The sequence below is a fragment of the Apium graveolens genome, chromosome 9 (genome assembly GCF_009905375.1).
Source record: "Apium graveolens cultivar Ventura chromosome 9, ASM990537v1, whole genome shotgun sequence".
NCBI lineage: Eukaryota > Viridiplantae > Streptophyta > Magnoliopsida > Apiales > Apiaceae > Apium > Apium graveolens.
The window spans coordinates 155,005,127-155,027,406 of record NC_133655.1 but is presented as its reverse complement, the minus strand read 5'-3'; the positions used below and the strand labels follow the sequence as shown (position 1 = coordinate 155,027,406).

At 36.5% G+C, this 22,280-nt stretch overlaps 2 protein-coding genes across 4 annotated transcripts; one reads left to right on the top strand and one right to left on the bottom strand.

The window, feature by feature from the left end:
- The first annotated feature begins 294 nt into the window (after positions 1 to 294).
- Positions 295 to 2,199, top strand: LOC141682966 (elicitor-responsive protein 3-like). Of its 3 annotated transcripts, none has more exons than XM_074487651.1 (5): positions 295 to 610; positions 1,151 to 1,216; positions 1,428 to 1,612; positions 1,715 to 1,829; positions 1,925 to 2,199. In XM_074487651.1, exons 1-5 carry the CDS (start codon positions 509 to 511, stop codon positions 1,985 to 1,987), a joined length of 531 nt encoding a protein of 176 aa, XP_074343752.1. In that variant the 5' UTR covers positions 295 to 508; the 3' UTR covers positions 1,988 to 2,199. The 3 variants fall into 3 exon arrangements, with proteins under 3 accessions (XP_074343752.1, XP_074343753.1, XP_074343754.1); XM_074487652.1 differs by having other exon boundaries at positions 316 to 575; positions 1,428 to 1,554; positions 1,925 to 2,172; XM_074487653.1 differs by having other exon boundaries at positions 316 to 610; positions 1,428 to 1,554; positions 1,925 to 2,172.
- A 3,805-nt stretch (positions 2,200 to 6,004) lies between these two features.
- LOC141683243 (heat stress transcription factor B-2b-like) lies at positions 6,005 to 7,146 on the bottom strand. The gene is made up of 2 exons (XM_074487941.1): positions 6,966 to 7,146; positions 6,005 to 6,670 (listed from the first exon to the last, which is right to left on the bottom strand). The coding sequence occupies exons 1-2, from the start codon at positions 7,119 to 7,121 to the stop codon at positions 6,257 to 6,259; spliced, it is 570 nt and encodes a 189-aa protein (XP_074344042.1). The 5' UTR covers positions 7,122 to 7,146; the 3' UTR covers positions 6,005 to 6,256.
- Between the last annotated feature and the right edge of the window lie 15,134 nt (positions 7,147 to 22,280).

The following is a 22,280-nucleotide window of genomic DNA, read 5'->3' as shown; positions in this document are numbered from 1 at the left end:
TTTGAAGTTATATCGTTTTGTTTGATACTGCATCATTTAGCTTGCGCGTCCATAATCTCTGAGATCATGATCACTTTCTTTTTAATTTGTTTCAAATTCATGTATGTGATATTATATTACGTAATTTATTTGAAGGTTATGATATATTTTTTAAATTTATGTATTCATGATACAAATCAACATTTTTTAATTAATTTTTAAAAATTTAAATTTATATATCACCCCTGACTTAAATATATCCTCTTTGTAATAAAGATTTTTCTTATCTCACCAATATGAATGTCCAGAGGTTTTGTACTAGAGAAAAAAAGGAGAAAGACAATGCAATAAATAACCAGGATCCATAAATCATAACCCACAAATATTGCCTATAAATCCGGGCCAGGACCTCGCCTTTTAGGTCCATTCTAGGTATATAAAGTATTGACTTTAACTTCTTATTTACCCCTGATCATCCTTGGTAATCAAGATCCTAAGTTCCCTGCAAATCTTGAATTTTTAAGAGAAAATGAGACGTGGGTCGCTTGAAGTTCTCCTCGTTGGCGCTAAAGGCCTTGAGAATTCTGATTTTCTCAGTATGTTAAATCCCATTATTGTGTGTGTGCATGCGGTATGTTGTGTGTTTGAATCATTCATTATGTTTTCATTAAACAAATTTCAGTTTTGTACTATAAAGATCCTTCATTTTTCATCATGTCTTTAAGTTCTTGTGATCTGAAAAAAAGTGAACCTTTTCTTTCTGTATCAAAATTTGATCGTTATTTACATTAACTTGATCTGTTTTATCTTTGATTTTAAAACCCTGCATTTGTCATAGTAACTGATCAAACTGGCCATCTGCTGATTATATGTATAAGCAATAAGCATTGATCCCTGTTTTTTTTAAAAAAAATCATTTATAAAGCTTTATGCATTATATTTCTGTTTGCATATAGAAGATTTGAGTGAAAATATCATTTGATCAAATATGTATGTAAGTGTCTTCAATCTTCATTGGTTAACTATTGGATCTGTTATGTCTATTATGTATTTTTTTAATAATTAATCACGTACGCACACACAGGAATCGAACTCGGGACCTGCCGCAAGGGAGCACGCTCTGTGATGCATTTTGGCTACATGTATGACTAATTAAAACTGTTTTGTGTAGATAACATGGATCCATATGTCATCATCACTTGTCGAACTCAGGAGAAGAAAAGCAATGTTGCATCAGGTAGGAACTCACAAACACTTCTTTATAACTTGTAAGATTATACCTTGTAATTTTTGCAGTAAAATAGTATCGCTTGTGTTAGTATTAGATATTAGATATATTTGTCTCTTTGATATATTTTTTATAAATTTTTATCAGAGTTAAATGCTTAATTCTGTATTAGCACTGAGTTTGTAATGTGGAAAACGATTGTATGGTGTTTCTGCCTCAGGAATGGGATCTGAACCAGAATGGAATGAGACTTTTTTGTTCAATGTGTCTGGTGATGTTTCAGAACTATCGATTAAAATACTGGATAGTGATACTGGTACAGCAGATGACTTTGTCGGTCAGGCAAAGTAATAGCTTCTGTTTCAACTCGATTGATAGAATTCATTCTTCTAGCTGTTCCTATATGTATACTCTCACAAAACCCCTATTTCTGAAAATCAAACTGGTGAGTTGAGACACTTTCTTTGCAAATGATAATTGAATAACTGAAATTTCCATCTATTGCAGAATTCCACTTGAAGCTGTGTTTGAGGAAAGGAGGATCCCTCCAACAGCGTACAATGTGGTGAAAGATCAAGAGTTTCGTGGGCATATTAGAGTAGGCCTCACTTTCACTCCAGAGGTAAGTGATGGTTCTTAGATACTGATTGGGCTTAATAGTTGCATAAATCTAAAATTATATGTTAATCTTCTCTGATCTTGGTTTTCCTTTTTCAGGAAGTAAACGACCGTGGAAGAAAAGATGAAAGTTACGGAGGGTGGAAACAGTCTTCATACTAAGAATGATCAATACCTGCTTTTCTCAAATTCAGAATCTCATGATCAGGCAAGGACAATAGAAGCAAAACCGGTTATAATACTATCTTATTCATATTTCTTTCGTAATCTTGGTACTTTCATTTGGTTGGATAAAATTATGAACATCATTTCTTTAAGTATTGTGACAGACCACAACTTCAACTATATATCTTACTAGCCTATATTTCTGTTTACATATTCATATAGCTAATCGTATAATTGCCAAATGATAAATCTATTTATGAAATCGTAGTACTAGTTTCTTCTTTCATAAGAGGAAACCTGAAAGACACTACTTAAAAATATTAATACCAATAACAAAACAATGTGTTGTCCAATAAAATCTGAACACGTGACATCTAGCACTAACTCTAGTCAAACTTAAGCGGGATAAGGAGGAAACTGCTGAAAAGACACAGTTGTCTATGGGGCAATCAAGGAGGATGCAACCTTATTCTGAGGAAAACTGAACAGGACAATATCTGGATGTTCTGCTCGACCATTGTTTTTGGCTGGTATAGCCACTGTGTTCTTCGAAACATGAATTGATGGATATTCAGTTGGTGACCTTTTGGTTTAGGGCTACCATCACTGTGTTTCTAAGCCTCTTGTCTCTGTAACTAGTTAGTTGGAGCAACTTATTGTTGTGCTTCTCATTTTAGTTAGTCTGCTTGACATAGGCAAGTAAATTCTTGGCTAGTGTAAGCATTTTGTATGTGAACTGGTTAGAAATTAAAATTAGAATGAAAAATGAATGTGTGGAACTTCTTTTTATAGGCTAAATTTGACTAGATTATATATCTAACAGGATTAAACACTAAAATTTATACTTTAAAACGAATAGCAATTGAAATGGAAAAGAACCATATATTACAATCATAATTAAAAGGTCTATACTAGATTACTGACATATCTAATTTCCACCTTAATTTGGTAGTAGACGATGGAAGCTAACAATGAAAATATGCTCGGACTTCCTTCTGCATCTATAGTTTCCCATTCCAATTTGATGTCATTAAACATACTGATTACATTTCCCTATTAGTATCAAATGTTCCCTATCCAATGTACACATGTTACTGGGGGAATTCTGGTATAAGTACTATACATGGATATACCTGCAGAACACCTAAGCACTTGACACTTTATCAAAGTAAATGCACGTTGGTAGAAATTCTAAGTTTTACTATTTAGCAACTTTAGTAAACCTAATAATTTGATTACTTAAGTTGATTAAATCAATTTAATTTATACTGACCATTGATCGATCTGAAAGAAAGTAGAAATTACCTATTATACTGACCTTGATTAAATCATCATTTTTATGTAATGGGAGCCAAAACAGAAAACAACTGCTTTTTATGAGAAGCAGATTGATAAGTTCATTATCCTTTGTTCTGTGAAGCTACACGAGCATGGATATGGACAACCCTCAACAAATACTTAAATACCCTGTAAACAGTTAAGTTTTACCGTGATCTATGCACATCAGAAAGATCTTTATCGTACATTATATAAACCAGTAACAAAAAGTGACTATTGGGAAGATGAATAGAAGTCTAGGTCAATATTAAATGAAATGCTTTAGCTTAGAAGAACTAAAAGCTAAATTATCAGTGTAAATTACCGAAATGTGAATGTGCAAAGACATAATAGCTTGCAGAAGTTAAGGCTGACAAGGCAAAACAATAAGAATGCTGAAATTCTTGCTGTTTAAAAATCTAATTTTTCCAGAAAATCATGCAAACTCAAACTTTACAGAACTAACAGGAATTTAATTAGTAGAGTAAGAGTTATTAACTCGGCCCCTAAAAACCCTAGGAGAAATAATTGATTCAACAGCATATGGTAAAACTGTATTAGATGTAACAAAAGATTCCAATAATAACTGCGCATGATTTATACTTTAAATTTTTTCCGACTAGAAGATGTACCATTTTTTAAGTTTTCTCCTCTACAATCCATGCACGAGGAGCTTCGTATGCCTTGTTTAAGAATCTGCTAAATGGGAGTGAACTACAAAATTTAAGAACCAGCATCACATATGTAAACAACAATCTCGTTCTCCGAGTCTTCAGTTTCTGATTTTGGAAATAAGCTTCAACCAGAACAACTTCAAAGGTTCAAGTGATCCTGTTTGGATTCCAGACCCTTCTCTTCTCCTGCAATAGTAAGTCTTAATGCTGACCAAACATTTCCACCTTATGATCTTAAGGCCAACTACCTTTCCTCAAGGTCTAGTTTCTTTGCTATAAACCCAACCACCGGATGGAAGTTTATCTAAACAATGGACTTCACTCAGAAGAAAGTAAGGAGTTTAAAGACGCTGATGTCACTAAAGAAATCTAATCTGAAGATTCTCAGAAAGAGTCTGATGGTCGGTCGACAACAACTGAGACATTTCCATCTAAAGAAGAAGCACTCCTCCTTTCTGAAGAAATCGTGGGTTGTACTCACATAAGGGTCCAAATGCTTAAACAAATATTTGAAGCTCGGTGAACACATAAACCATGTTTCTTTAAAAGATCAGAATGCATTTCTTTGCTTTTGGTGATCTTGATTGCTTCTTTGTCCGTTTCAGTCACAGATGTTTCCAAACCTAGTTCACTTCTATTGATAAATCAAGCTTTTACAAGCTGGCGGATTCTATTGAAAGATTACCTAAAATGAAACGAGTCAAGTGAGATATGAAGGAAACTGCTGAAAAGACAATGTGACTAGTACCGTCACAATCAAAACTCAGGAAACATAAGTGGCTTATTAACTTATACAAGCTTGTGAGCACGTATGTATCACTGTGTTGGTCTACCCAATTTTTAAGTCTAATTTTTAACTTATAAGCTAATAAGTTGAATATTAGCAACGATATATTTTTTCTGGACTTATTATAATTTTTTGCCTTTTTATTAACATTAGTTTTAAAAAATATATTTTTAGATGTTATTCTAATATAAAATTCATGAATTAAGATTATTATATTTAAAAATTATTTATTTTAATTTATTTAAGTAAAAAAATTCTGAATTATAACTGCAATTATCCAAACACTTGTATAACTTATAAGAATTAATCTCTTGTAAATCAGTTATTCATTTTAAATAATAAGTTACTTATTTTAAGTTTTGTGCCATGTGACTAGCACCATCACAATTAAAACTCAAGAAATCTAAACTACATTACTGACAGATTTAGTTTCGACCATGTTTTCGTGGCAGACAACGGAAGCTAACTATGAAAATATGATGGACTTGCTTCCGCATATCCAATTTTACGATGCCACTAAATATATTGATTATAATCCATTAGAATGTGTCCTAGATCTAACTTTTTTACTGCTAGGTGCTAACCCTTGTACCCATTTTACCAGGAAAATTTCACTAAAAGATACATGCACCCTTTATTAAGGTGAAAACACATTTAGTGTAAAATCTGAGTAAATAAATTTCAGTATATATCAGCTTTGTTGAACCTTAATAATCTCATAATTAACATATTTTAGCAGCTTTGTGATCGTATTATTTCTCACATAATTATTGTTAAGTGTTTGTAAAATTATAGGCATATTTTGATATGCTTCTTTAGCAATTCTTCTCCCTAAAGCCACAAAAGCATTGGTTTGAGAAGTTATAAAAAGAGACCCGTAATAGAACAAACCCAAACATGCAACCCATCAATATATTTCACATCCTTTATAATGATTAAATAGAAACCATACTTAAAATAAAAACTAGAAACTAATCTAATTTATTAAATCAATCTAATCGAATGACCCACTAAAATCACCACACCCAACTAATTTGTGCCATCCGATACAAAATCTCAACCTTACCCTTACATTTTTAATTTGATTTTTCCCGTCAAACGATAAGTTTTTTTTTTAAAATCTGACTTGTATTTTTCTCAATATTTCAACGATCGATTTGCATAACATATGTTATATTTCGAAGTAATTAAAAAAAATTATTTGGTTTCTAGTTAATATTTTAAAATTTGATTTTATTAGAACAGTGCCTATATATATATATACTAATGAGCAAGAAAAAAAAGATATCATGCATTGTTTTTTAAAATTTTAGAATATAGGAAAAAGAAAAATTAGAATCAACATGACATTTTTTTAAAATGGTGGACAGAAATCCAAATCTGCACGTTAAGTAAGGAGTCTATCGAAAATCTTAAGGTGATGCAATCGGTCTAAAATCTTAAAACGGTAGATAAAAACCCGAAGATGATCTAATATTCTTTAACATACTACACATCCAACCCTCCTTTTGGGTTACCCTGCGCTTCTTGATCAGGTAGAACAGCACTGACCGGTTCACCCCCGGCTAAATTCTTCATCAAACCAGCAATATAGTGGACCCTGCCTCTAGTCCATTGAAGCTCATGTCTGAGTGCGGCATTCTCTTCTCTGAGCCGCTTGTTCTCACGCACAATCTCTGTGTCGGGTGCTCCTCCTGATAGAGATGTAGAGGAGACGACCTCCTGGCCTTGTATAATGTTTGAAGACGTTGGGGCTAATTGGACATTTGAGACATTGTCGGCTGGCGGAGATGATTTCCTTTTGCTGGGAGCGGGATGCATTTCCAAGAGCCTGTGTTTTTCACCTCTCCTAAATGAATCATGCTGGTATTCATAAAAGCCATAGTCCACCCTCTCGAACCCCTGCGAATTTTTCAATAATTAATTGATTTATCCAGTTTCACCGATATACATTGATAGATAAATTCAGAAAGGGAATGTTATTTTCATAACAATTGTTTTGTTTTGAGTAAAGATCAAGTGTAAAATTCAAAACTACAAAAAAACAGCTCTTAAATAGAATACGATCAGGATAATTTGATAATTTTACACTCCTTTTATTTTGTAAACAAAAAAATTGCTTTGAAAATAACATTTTTCATCGAGAATGGAAGAATTTAGGGGTTTATTATTCCTGGGTACAAAGCTGAGAACTTACATAAGAATTTAGCTGGCGTACAAAGGTGTCGTAATTGCTATGTCTAAAGTTTTTAGCAAGCAAATTCCTAGCAAACTCATCTTTGTCCTTAACGATAAAACTGCTGCCATTTGCAGTCCAGGCAATGAGATTGTTGTTGTCAGGATTGTCTAGCATCTGATAAGTCTTTGTAAGAAAAGCTGTGGGTGCTTTGCGTTGTGCCCGAACCTGCTGCACTTCCTCGGCCATAATCTGAACAACAAACACAACTCTAATAATCAGGAATATAAATGTACACAAAAATATTCGATACAAAATGAGAGAAAAATAAGTAGGATACCTGAAAAGCTGATAGTAGTGAGAGTATTGAAGATACCAGATTTAATTATGTATCATGGAGACAGGAGGTAGAGAAACACAAATACAAGAAGTTGGTGACCAAAACATCTGTATTTATAAACAAAACATTAATTACGGAGAAAAACATTTGTATCTTTGTTCTCTACCTTTTCTCTCTTTTTTTTTGAAAAGTATGTATATTTCGTTTTTGAATATGCACGTGGGCCCTCTATTTTATTTACGGAGAAAATCGGGCAGCAACCTAGACATTGGAAAAATATATTTACAATTATATTATCTATCTAATTTATTTTCACTAAAATTACCTAGGTGGTTGTTTAGTATAACATACATTGGTATTAAATAAAAATTGAAAAAAGTCTTTTAAAATTTAGGGGTAATTAATATATATTTTAAAGATTTCATTAAAATTTGGTGGTATTTAATTTAAATTTTAAAAATTCACTAAAATTTGGTGGTATTCAAAATTACATGATTTTTATGATTTTATTTTTGTATTTGATAAAATGGTAGATTTTGATAGATTTGCTAGTGTATATAATGCCTTCTAAAACTTAGCAAAATTAATGAGATTTTGAAGAATTTGTCAAAATCTCTATTTAATAGGCAAGACTACGCGAGAATTTTCAACAACTCCGCTAGAAATAAAATCAACAATAATTATTAAAATCCAAGAATTTTTAAATTTCCTAAATTCCAAATTCAATACAACCCAATGAGTTTTTCACAAATTTATCAAAATTTTATAGAAGTTAGTGAGATTTGAAAAAGTAAAAAACTGTATTAGTAAATTCATCAAAATCCACCAATTTATAAGATGAAAAAATTTCATTCTGAATACATATTATGAATATGTTGTAGTCTTGATCATAATTCACCAAGACATCTTGAGTAGATTTATTAAGTGTCAATTAGTAGCTTTCAACATATAACCTCAGTTAGTCTATCTGTTGAAGGAGTAGTTTATGTTAATAAGTATGTAGCACATTCTGTATACTATGATAGCTTGGGGATTTGGTAATTTTAATAGTTTATAAGTCATTATTGACTACTAGCAAGATATACAAAATAGGTGGGTTAAGTGTATATATAAAATACCTCGTAACTTGGTATAAGTGAAAGAGTATCAACTACTAAAGAAATATCTTCAACTGCTAAATGTAAGGGCGGAAAACACGCGGTAATAATACACGCAAGTATACATGTTCGCAAGTAATATAGAATACTTTCTAGTTCGTTCCCACAGAGACTCAGACTAATTATGTTCAATTAACACTTACTCACCAATGTATAATTACTTCTCAATGTCAAGACAATAACACTTAGATTTAATTAACTAATTATTAACTATAATTAACTACGAGAATTAAACACTCAATTGATACTTGAATTAACAATATTAAACACGCATGAGATCACAACTTCATTACTACTTCCTTCAATAGTTATTGTTATTACCCTTAGCATGTAACGATGACGATATTAATCGAACAACACGAAACTGATAAAAGCCAACTTTCGTTGTACTAATACCATTCTACCAAACATCCACAATTAAGATAGAAGTTGAATAAGCATCAATTATGTTGAAACCCTATATGTCTACAGAATTTGACAACATAACTATTTAAGCACAAGTTATTCCTTATGATTACACAGGGTAAGTAAAATGGTTAGAGTTACCCACTAAGCATGCATACACATTCATGAACCTATACTAGCATGGCAAGTTCTAAATCTTAAGATCCACCATCGCTTCACAAGAGATTAACACCCTATCTTATATGTTCGCGACGCACATAAGACGAATAAGCACAACCAATACTAGATATCATATAATCATCACACACTAAGGTATTAAACAACTAACTAAAGAATTCCATAGTAAATCCGTTACGACCCCATGATCACGATTAGCCCATGATTGAACTCATCGTCACCATGGGTTCATATGAAAACATGATAATAACACACGAGAATAACTAAATAACTACTTATATTAAACCAAAGTACGTCACAAGAGTAAATAGGTTTAAGGTAAAGAAAACTAGCATCCACTGTTACAATGAATAAAAGAGTCACAAGGCTATGCTTCCTCTTCGTTGCAGTGTGCTAAAACTGTCTTCTTTCTTATCTCCTCGCTCCTCGATTGATACTACGATTCAACACACGTGAAACATCTCTGAAAACTACTTATATAGGAGTCCCACAAAACCCAGCTATCTTAAAAGTTGGAAGCTCAACAGAATTAAGAGTCTAAAAATCAGTATCTTTTTTTACGCCCCTAAGCGGCCGCTCAGCAATCCTGAGCGGGTGCTGAGCTTCCTGAGCGGTCGCTCAGCAGAGCTGAGCGGACGCTCAGAACCGTTCTGGAAAATTCATTTTTCTGCTCCCGTTCTTCGCTGCATTCTACTCCTAACTTCCTACTTGCAATGCCAAGCACATACTAAAGCTTATTCTTGATGAAATCTCTCCACAAATACAAGTAATACCCTGAAATGCACAAAAACTAGAAAAACGCATCAAATACACAAAATACTTGATTTCAAGACATCAATTCAAGCCATTATAAGACGTTCTAAGTGGTATAGAATGCCACTTATCACACCCCCAAACTTAAATCGATGCTTGTCCTCAAGCGTCACAGACTCAAAAACAAAACAAAAACATGCATGAATGCAATCTATATGAAATGCAGCGATCCCCCTTACTACGACCAAACCAACCAATTCATGACATCTCAACAAATGCAATTAGGCGAATAAAGATCAATCAAATCATGCACACTAACATGCAACCAGAAATGTGGTGTGTGCGGATGCTTAACAGATATGCTTCGAAACTAGATTAATTATCATAACTCGACTATCCTCAAGGCAATCACATGATTATACGAAGAATAAATTTCTAGGCACAAAATGACTTATAACACTTCAAGATTACCGGAGCTTATTACAGAATCATGCTTTTTATTTAACACATAATCAATGCTTATTTGACCGTGCAATGAGTGAGGTCCACAAAAGACTAATACAATGGCATCCATTTAGCAAGCGTTAGGTTAGCGGATCTCAGACTATAAAAGCCTTAGGTCACTAGGCACAAAGTCCCCTAAGAATTTAATAACTCGAATACCAAAGAGCCCACTCGTGATCAATTATGCATTACTCTTTTTTTTCTTTTCGTTCTTTTTTCCTTTTTTTTCTATTCTTTTTTTTTCTATTCTTTTTTTTTTCTTTTTTTTTCAATTTCTGAGCAAGTGCGTTTCACTCCATCTTACTCAACCCTAGACTACTCGCATAAAAATTACAAGCCGACTACTAGCCATTTGACGCCTAGCCATAATTAGCAATGAATCCAATTTTCTACTCCAATTTTTCTTTTCATGTCTTTTATCACTAAGAACCTATTATAAATTCTAAGCATAATTAATAGATTAACCCCAAAAACCATCAAACCATGACAACAATCTAGTCCTTAAGCATTCTCTAAGACTTAGTGAATTACAAGTGTTTCTAGCCTGCATGTCAACCTACAAGACTCAATATCACTCTAATGCTATCACTACACTCGCATCAACATCACAAATCAATTGGTAAAGCAACGCAAAAGGGATCATGTTAAATGCATGAGCTACATGACATGATAAATAAAGCTATAAAAATAAAAAAAACTATATGGCAAAAATATGCAATTATATGAACTAAACTATCATGAATATGCAACTACATGACATACACAAAAAATATTCCTTAACTACCACCCCCAAACTTAAAATCTTCAATGTCCCCAGTGAAAGTAGTAGAAAGGAACACAGGGTATACCTACTCGGAGAAATCATCATCACCCTCAGAGGGTGGAGTATCAGGAGGCGGATACGCAGAGTCCTCACCAAAAATGGGCCACTAGATGTCAGCTCCAAGGCCTCTAAAAGCAGTCCCAAGTGCAAGGGTGAGCTCCTGAGCAAACCTGCTCTGCGTCTCGTACATGGCATCCATCATCCTCGACAACCTCCTATACTGGGCATCAGCCATCCCAGCACCCTCCTAAGCTCTAGAAGAGCCTGCCTCATCACGCCCCGGTCTCGCCATGGTAGCACCAGCTACTGGACGCCCTCCTGGAAGACGATAACCCAGCCCATGCTCCTCGGGCTCTCCACCAGTCCACTCCTGCATCGCATTCAGAGTCCCGGAATCAATAGGAGTGGCCGACATCTATAACTACTCGTGAGAAGGCCACTGAACTCCCACTGCTCGGTTAAGCTTTGTAACTGTAGATGCACAAGGGATGTTCATGTGCTTCGCTCCCCTCAAAAACTTCAGAATTCCTTGGTAGATGAACTCACCAAGGTCCACATAGTACTCCTCATTCAAAATACCCCATAACAACTGTGCTCGCTCAACTGTAATCTCATGTGCATGTGAAGTAGGCAGAATATTAGCACAAATAAAGGCATTCCATGCACGGGCATACCTATTCATCGCAATCGCCGGAAAATGACGATACTCGTTAGTCCCAGTCTTGAACGTCCAAACCGTGCCCGGCCGACAGAGAGTAGCACAAATCAAATCCAAGTCAAAATCAGTCTTCTCATTCCAATTCTCCTCTGTGGGCTTCCGCTGTCGCTGCCCAATCACACGGAGAATCGCCTCAAGATGATAATCCACCGTTAGCCCACGCACAACAGAAAACCCATTCTTTTCAGCCTTTGCGTTCGCATAGAACTCGTGAACCACGATCATCAGAACTGCCTCCGGTGACTCACAAAAAGAAATCCAACCCTTTTCAGCAATCATCGGCAACAACTCACCATCCCTCCCCGATGGTAAGAATCCCCTCTCCTTCAAAATCGGCTTACCCAGAAGCCTAGTATACTCCTCCTCAGCAGCCCTATCAAACAAACGAGGTCTCGCAGCAGTACCCCTCGAAGAATCAGCAGTAGGAACAATGTTGTTGCTATCAATCGTCCTGGATCTCTTGGGTGCCATTGAAACTGAGAAAAAGTGCTTAAGATTTGTGTTTTCGAATATGGGAGAGAGTTTAAGGTTGAAAGTGTATGGGGGAGTATATAGAATAGTTGTATGTATATATAGGGTAAAGATTAAGGTTAAAATTTGATTAGGAGTGGGGTTGAGGGTTAAAAACGTGGGTTTATGGGAAAAGGATTCGTGGGTAGTGGGTTTGTGTTTGTATTTTTGTATTTTCTGATTTTTTTGGTTTTTTATTAGGCTTAAAAAAATTTCAGGCAGTCGGGCCCTGAGCGGTCGCTCAGCAGAGCTGAGCGGGCGCTCAGGGACCTTTTGGAATTTTTTTTTCTTGGCCTTGTTTTTCAGATTTTTTTTGTCGTTTTGGATAGGCTACTAACTTCTAAGGGTTCCTATAACAATAAATCATGGGTTGCCTCCCAAGAAGCGCTTCTTTTTCATCATTAGCTTGATGTAGGGTACTTCACTCAAGTTGACAATAAAACGGCAGTAACCACTTCCCAGTTTGCCGTGTCCCCATAGTAATGCTTCAAACACTGACCATTAACCTTGAATGCTTGGCCCGGATCATTTATCTCCACCGCTCCATGTGGAAACACAGTTTTGACAATAAAAGGTCCAGACCACCTTGATTTCAACTTTCCAGGAAAAAGTCGGAGACGAGAGTTGAATAAGAGAATTTGCTACCCCGGCACGAATGACTTAGGATATAACTTCTTGTCGTGCCACCTTTTCACTTTTTCCTTGTACATCTTGTTGTTCTCGTACGCTTGGAGTCGAAATTCATCAAGTTCATTTAACTGAAGCATCCGCTTCTTTTCAGCTGCATCTAGATCAAGGTTCAACTTCTTCAACGCCCAATAGGCCTTATGCTCAAGCTCCGTAGGTAAATGACATCCCTTACCATAAACAAGTTGAAACGGGGACATCCCAAGTGGAGTCTTGTATGCTGTTTTGTAAGCTCAAACAGCTTCATCGAGCTTTAAAGACCAATTCTTCCTTGACGGACAAACAACTTTCTCTAGAATGCGCTTGATCTCTCTATTAGATACTTCTGCTTGACCATTCGTTTGCGGATGATAGGCAGTAGCAACACGATAATTCACATTGTAGCGCTGCATCATAGAAGTGAACTTACGGTTGCAGAAATGCGACCCCTCATCACTTATGATTACTCGTGGCGTTCCAAACCTTGTGAAAATCTGCTTATGAAGAAAATTCAACACTACCTTTGCATCATTCGTCGGCAGAGCCTTGACTTATACCCATTTTGAGATATAATCGACTATCAGCAAGATATACTGATTATTGCAGGACGAGACAAATGGTCCCATGAAATCGATTCCCCAAACATCAAAGACCTCGACTTCAAGCATCACATTTAACGACATCTCATCCTTTCTCGTAAGATTCCCCATTCTTTGGCAACGATCAAACCTTAAAATGAACTGATGAACATCCTTAAACAAAATAGGCCAGAAAAAACCTACTTGCAGAATACAAGTTGTCGTCTTCTCACCACCATAATGTCCAGCATAAACTGTGGAGTGGCAGTCTCGTAATATCCCCTCCATCTCACAGAATGGGATACATCTCCTGATAATCTGGTCAGCTCCTTGTCTAAACAAATACGGTTCATCCCAAATATACTACTTCACTTCATGTAGAAACTTCTTCTTTTGAGTTGTATTCATATTAGGAGGCATTATATTTCTGACAAGATAGTTCACAATATCTGCGAACCATGGCTCTTCCTCCTGAACTGCGAACAACTGCTCATCCGGAAAAGATTCGTTGATCAATGTCTTATCATGTGAAGTAGAATCGGGATTCTCCAATCTAGAGAGATGGTCAGCTACTTGATTCTCAGTACCTTTTCGATCCTTGATCTCTAACTCAAATTCCTGTAGCAAGAGCACCCAACGAATGAGTCTAGGCTTTGAATCCTTCTTGGAAACCAAATAGCGAATGACCACATGATCAGTGAACACTGTCACCTTTGTCCCAAGAAAATAAGATCGAAATTTTTCGAAACTAAAGACTATAGGCAAGAGCTCCTTCTCAGTAGTGGTGTAGTTCATTTGAGCTCCATTTAAAGTCTTACTAGCATAGTAGACCACGTGAAAGAGATTATTCTTGCGCTGCCCAAGAATTGCGCCCACCGCATAATCACTCGCATCACACATCATCTCAAAAGGCTCTGTCCAATCAGGTACCGTAATAACTGGTGCAGTTATCAAACTCTTCTTGAGAGTCTCGAATGCCGCCAAACATTCATCATCAAATTTGAAAGGCACATCCTTCTCGAGCAAGTTGAACACCGGCTTAGATATCTTCGAGAAGTCCTTAATGAAGCGCCGATAAAAACCCGCATGACCAAGAAAACTACGAATTCCCTTCACAGAAATAGGTGGTGGAAGATTTTCAATGAGTACCACCTTGGCTTTGTCCACCTCAAGACCCTTGCTAGAGACCTTATGCCCAAGAATAATGCCTTCACGCAGCATAAAGTGACATTTTTCCCAATTGAGCACCAAATTAGTTTCCACACACCTTTTGAGCACCGCACGAAGATTATTCAAACATTCATCATACGAATGTCCAAAAATGGAAAAGTCGTCCATGAACACTTCGACATTATTTCCAATCATATCAGAGAATATAACCATCATACATCTCTGAAAAGTGGCAGGTGCGCCACATAAGCTAAACGAAACTCTGTGAAAAGCAAACGTGCCAAATGGACAAGTGAAGGTAGTTTTTTCTTGATCCTCTGGTGCAATGCAAATCTGATTATACCCCGAATAGCCATCCAGAAGACAATAATACTCATGATCATCCAACCTGTCAAGCATCTGATCAATAAATGGAAGAGGGAAGCGATCCTTCCTCGTGGCCTTGTTCAACTTTCTATAGTCCATGCATACCCTCCATCCTGTGACTGTTCGAGTGGGGATGAGCTCGTTCTTCTCATTTGCTACCAGAGTAATACCTCCTTTCTTAGGTACACATTGCACGGGGCTCACCCAAGAACTGTCAGAAATAGGATATATGATTCCTGCATCCAGTCACTTCAGAATTTCCTTCTTCACCACTTCTTTCGTGATAGGATTAAGTCGTCGCTGTTGCTCAACCGTTGGCTTACTACCTTCTTCTAGCAGAATTTTATGCATGCAGTACGACGGGCTGATCCCTTTTATGTCTACTATAGTCCATCCAATAGCCGATTTGAATTCTCTCAAGATCCTCAAGAGCTTGTCCTCCTCACTACCTGAAAGGTCAGATGCAATAATAACAGGTAAAGTAGATGCATCATCTAAAAAAACATACCTCAAGTGTTCAGGCAATGGTTTAAGCTCCAAGGTAGGTGCTTCCTCAATAGATGGTTTGAGCTTTCCTTTAGCATTTTTGAGGTCAGAAGTACCAAGAGATTCAAACGGCATGTGTAGCTTTCGCCTCCAAAGAGAAGCATTTAGATATTGTAGTTGCTCATTGGCATCCTCATCATCACTGTCAAACTCCCCCACTAAGTCTTTCTCTAATGCATCAGACATTAACATATGATCAAGTTCTGAAGTTACTACAAAATCAATCAAATCCACCTTTAAGCACTCCTCGTCTTCTGTAGGGAATTTCATCACTTTGAATACATTGAATGTCACATCCTGATCCTGCACCCTCATAGTAAGTTCACCTTTCTGCACATCCATCAAGGTACGGCCTGTAGCCAAGAAAGGTCTCCCCAAGATTATGGGAATCTTCTTATCTTCCTCAAAATCCAGAATAACAAAGTCTGCAGAAAAGAAGAGCTTATCCACCTTTACTAGCACATCTTCCACTATGCCTCGTGGGTATGTAATAGAACGATCAGCCAATTGTAGAGACATGTAGGTGGGCTTTGGATCAGGCAAATTTAACTTTTTGAAGATAGACAACGGCATCAGATTGATGCTTGCTCCTAAATCGCACAGGCATTTGTCAAAAAACAACTTGCCAATGGTGCAAGGAATGGTGAAGCTACCTAGATCTTTAAGCTTTGGAGGTAATTTTTATTGCAGCACAACACTGCACTCTTCCATTAGAGCAACGGTCTCAAGGTCATCCAGTTTCACCTTCCTTAAAAGAATAATCTTCACAAATTTCGTATAACTAGGCATTTGCTCCAGAGCCTCAGTGAAAGGTATATTGATGTGAAGTTTCTTGAACACCTCCAGAAACTTACTGAACTGCTTATCTAGCTTTTGTTGTTGCAATCTCTTAGGGAAAGATGGTGGAGGATAGAGCTGTTTCTCCCCTGTGTTACCCTCAGGAAGAGTGTGTTCAACAGTAGTCTTCCTTGGTTCCACCGCTTTCTCCTTTTGTTTAGCTTCTTCGTCACCAACTGCAGCTTCTCCGTCCTTTGCTTTTTCAGCATCAGCAACATTTCCAGACCTTAAGGTAATAGTCTTGACTTGCTCTTTAGCTTCCTTTATGCCTGGTACTTCAGTATCACTGGGAAGTGTGCCAGGTTGACGATTGAGCACTGCATTGGCTATTTGACCGATTTGATTTTCCAAGGTCTTGATAGAAACAGCCTGACTTTTGTACAACAACTTAAGTTCCTCGAAATCAGCACTAGAAGGTGGAGCTGCACCTCCTTGTTGAGGATATGATTGCCTTTGAGCATAATGTTGTGGTTGCTGGAATCCAGGTGGATTAAACTGTTTACTTATGCCTTGCTGATATGGTTGCTGAATAGCATTCTGATTATTGCTCCAGCTGAAATTTGGATGATTTCTGTTGTTAGGATGATAGGTAGCTGGAACAGGCTGCTGCGGTCACTGATAATTGTTCACATACTGAACAGATTCATTGACAAGAGAACACTGATCCCTAGCATGAGAACCTGCACAAAGCTCACAGACCATAACTATCTGATTGACTCCATAGGTGGCTAAAGAATCGACCTTCATAGACAGTGCTTGGAGCTGCGCTGCAATAGCTGTAGCTGCATCAACTTCCAGAATACCTGCTACCTTCCCAGGCATCATCCTTTGAGTTGGGTTTTGATGCTCATTTGCAGCCATAGTCTCAATGAGATTATAAGCCTCAGTATAACTTTTGGCCCAGAAGGCGCCTCCAGCTGCTGCATCGAGCATGGGCCGAGATTGGGCCCCCAAACCATTATAGAAACTAGTGATCACCATCCAGTCAAGCATACCATGATGTGGACACTTTTTCAACATCTCCTTGTAGCACTCCCAAGCTTCGCACATAGATTCTGTTGGCTACTGCGGAAACTGGGTAAGAGCACTCCTCATAGCTGCAGTCTTTGCCATTGGATAGAACTTTACCAGAAACTTTTATGCAAGATCTTGCCAAGTAGTGATGGATCCAGCTGGTTCAGAATGTAACCAGTCCTTAGCTTTATCCCTCAGAGAGAATGGGAAAAGCCTCAGCTTGATAGCCTCATCAGTCACACCATTATATTTGAAAGTACTACAGATCTCGACAAAATTCCTGATGTGCATGTTGGGGTCTTCAGTAGCAGCACCTCCAAAAGAAACTGAATTCTGCACCATCTGAATAGTGCCCGGCTTGATTTCAAAAGTGTTAGCCTGAATAGACGGATGAAGGATGCTCGACAGAATGTCATCAATTTTAGGCCGAGAAAAGTTCATAAGAGCTGGATCTGCCGGAACTATACGATCACCCATGATTACTGGTTCTTTCTGCTCACTTTCTGTATTCAAATCTTCAAAATCTATTTTCTCCGAAATATCAAGAACTTCGTCTGTCTCCTCAGCCGTATCTAAAGTCCTCTTGCTAGTACGAGAACGTGTTTGCATAAGCGCTCGCTAAAGTACCTGAAACACAACCAGAAACAATAAGTAACACGTCTTAATCAATGAGTCCTAATGACCACTGATGGTAAGTACATAAACTTAACAAATACGCCGAGTCCCCAGCAGCGGCGCCAAAAACTTGTTTGGGCGTAAAACACGTGCTAATAATACACGCAAGTATACGTGTTTGCAAGTAATATAGAATACTTTCTAGTTCGTTCCCACAAAGACTCAGACTAATTATGTTCAATTAACACTTACTCACCAATGTATAATTACTTCTCATTGTCAAGACAATAACACTTAAATTTGATTAACTAATTATTAACTATAATTAACTACGAGAATTAAATACTTAATTGATACTTGAATTAACAATATTAAACACACATGAGATCACAACTTCATTACTACTTCCTTCAATAGTTATTGTTATTACCCTTAGCATGTAACGGTGATCATATTAATCGAACAACACGAAACTGATAAAAGCCAACTTTCGTTGTACTAATACCATTCTACCAAACATCCACAATTAAGATAGAAGTTGAATAGGCATCAATTATGTTGAGACCCTATATGTCTACAGAATTTGACAACATAACTATTTAAGCACAAGTTATTCCTTATGATTACACAGGGTAAATAAAACGGTTAGAGTTACCCACTAATCATGCATACACATTCATGAACCTATGCTAGCATGGCAAGTTCTAAATCTCAAGATCCACCGTCGCTTCACAAGAGATTAACACCCTATCTTATATGTTCGCGACGCACATAAGACGAATAAGCACAACCAATACTAGATATCATAAATCATCACACACTAAGGTATTAAACAACTAACTAAAGAATTCCATAGTAAATCCGTTACGACCCCATGATCACGATTAGCCAATGATTGAACTCATCGTCACCATGGGTTCATATGAAAACATGATAATAACACACGAGAATAACTAAATAACTACTTATATTAAACCAGAGTACGTCACAAGAGTAAATAGGTTCAAAGTAAAGAAAACTAGCATCCACTGTTACAACGAATAAAAGAATCACAAGAAACTATGCTTCCTCTTCGTTGTGGTGTGCTAAAACGGTCTTCTTCCTTATCTCCTCGCTCCTCGATTGATACTACGATTCAACACACGTGAAACGTCTCTGAAAACTACTTATATAGGAGTCCCACAAAACCCAGTTATCTTAGAAGTTGGAAGCTCAACAGAATTAGGAGTCTAAAAATCAGTATCTTTTTTTACGCCCCTGAGCGGCCGCTCAGCAGATCTGAGCGGGCGCTCAGAACCTTTCTGGAAAATTCATTTTCTGCTCCCGTTCTTCACTGCATTCTGCTCCTAACTTCCCACTTGCAATGCCAAGCACATACTAAGGCTTATTCTTGATAAAATCTCTCCACAAATGCAAGTAATACCTTGAAATGCACAAACACTAGAAAAACGCATCAAATACACAAAATACTTGATTTCAAGACATCAATTCTAGCTATTATAAGACGTTCTAAGTGGTATAAAATGCCACTTATCACTAAACTACAAGATTCAACGGATGACTCTACAAGTTTCAACGGATGACTCTATAAGTTTCAACGGATAACTCAATATGCCTTCTACAGATTAGTTAGTCAAGAGGTCTTCAACTGATATTAGAACAAACTTCAACGGATGTTAACAAGAAAGTTTCAACGGATGACACTAATATAGTGCCAATAGATAACTCAATAAAGTTTCAACGGATAACACCAATGTTGTTTCAACGGATGATCATCAAAGATAACAGTTGATAGTGACTTGACATAAGCTGATAGAGTCACATGAGTTGATAGTGCACAAAAGGAATGTGGCAGTCTAATTGCAGGTTTTGAAAGAAAATGAAGCATTTCCATTTTCATGCAAAACAAGCTCATTCAAAGATGATATATCTAACTTGGATTGCATTGCACAGAGAAATGAAGAAGCATGTCCTTGGACCTAACTGATAGGAATATTATTCTTGTCTTAATGCACATGTAAATTTGGTGAATATATAAACCAAATGTAGCAAGTATTTAAAAAAAACAAGAACAACACGTAGAACAAGCAAGTTGTATCTTTAGAAACTCTCGCAATTTCCGAGTTGTAAGATATACTTGTAAGCAGCTGTGTGCAATTTAAATCACAGATATTTCATCAATATATATCTCTAGTGGAAAAACAAATCCAGCATAAAAATTTTAAACATTGTGTTTATTTACTTTGTGTTAGTAGAATACTTTAAAAGCTTTATCCACATTTTTGCTTATTGAAAACACACACACACATACATATATATATAATAAAGAGTTTTTATAAAACCAAAAAGAAACCGGAATTCCATTCAACCCCCTTCTGTAATTCTGTTGTTATATTATTGGGAAATAACAATTGGTATCAGAGCAAGCTCTTAACATACAAAGAGTTTAAAAATCAAAGCAATCAAACAATATGAGCAGGAAGAATGTTGGAGTGAAGATTCCAATTCTGGATAAAGACAACTATAATCATTAGAAAGTGAAGATGCATCTTCATTTACTCTCACAAGATAAAAGCTATGTCAAGTGCATAGAAAATTGACCTCATATTCCTCGCAGGGTTGCAACAGATGTTGAAGATGCTATTGGAAATGAGAAGACTGGAATGGACTGATGAAGATATTGAAGCACTCCATAAAGAATGTTAGATATATTTGTGATGTCATGTCTAATATGATTTGTGTTTAGTTTTCAGATCTTACTTAACAGGACAAATCATGACATAACTGGAAATTAGTACTTATACTGAAGTCAGGACTTAAGATATCAGAACTTAAGTTGTCAGAACTTAAGTTATTAGGAGATATTTATCAGGAGATAATATCAGAACTTAAGGAGACGTTTCAGATAAGAAAGGCGGTTGATTGAAAGGAAAGAAGATCAAGACAAATGCAAGAAGAGATATGCATGAAGAAGAATTCTATGAAGAATAGAATACTTGGAAAAAAAGATAACTGATTGATATATATATGGAAGAAGAATCATATTCGATATCAATTAAACACAGACATAGGGTTTACACTATATGTGTTATCTTAATCGAGATTATTATTCATTGTAACCCTAGCAGCTTTCGTGATAATTTGTTCATCACTGAGAGAGAATAGTTCTTTGTAACAGAGTTTATTATGTTGAATAAAATCTGTGTTCTGTTACTTGTGTTCTTAAATTTGATTTGATTGTGTTAGACACTATATTCAACCCCCTTCTATAGTGTGTGTGACCTAACAAGTGGTATCAGAGCAATCTGTTAACATACATACAGTAAAGATCCAAAAAAAATCATGTCTGAAGAAGCACAAACTCCAACCAAGCCCACCAAAACTAAAAAAACTCCAAAGACTCAAATCCATAATCGATATGAGACAATTAGGGTTCCCATACTGAAACCTTCTGAGTATCCGATATGGAAGGTGAGGATGTCTATGTTTCTGGAAGCTACAGATCCAGAATACCTTGACAGAATTAATAAAGGACCACATAAGCCAACCAAGCTCTCTGTTGTAGTTGCAGATCAGCCATCACAGACTGTACCAAAGGAGAAAAGTGAATATACAACTGAAGATATCTCATCTATTGCAAAGGATACAAAGGTAAGACATTTAATGCACAGTGCTATTGATAATGTCATGTCAAACAGGGTAATTAACTGCAAGACTGCAAAGGAGATATGAGATGCCTTGGAGACAAGATTCCAGGGAACTGATTCAATTAAGAAGAACATGAGGACTATACTCACTCAAGAGTATGAGCACTTTGACTCAAAACCTAATGAGTCATTAATTGGTTTATATGATAGATTTTTCAAACTCTTGAATGATCTGTCACTGGTGAATAGGGAATATGAACTAGACGATACTAATCTCAAATTCTTTTTAGCTCTTCCTGAAAGTTGAGATTTGAAGGCAACAACTATAAGAGACAACTATGCTCTTGATGAAACTTCTCTTGATGAAATTTATGGTATGCTCAAGACTCATGAACTTGAGATGGATCAAAGAAGCAAGAGGTATGGGAGAAAGTCAAGGACAGTTGCTGCTGAGGAGGAATCCCCTAAAGTGGCTGTCTCAAAGAAAGGCAAAGGAAAGGCTCTCATCAC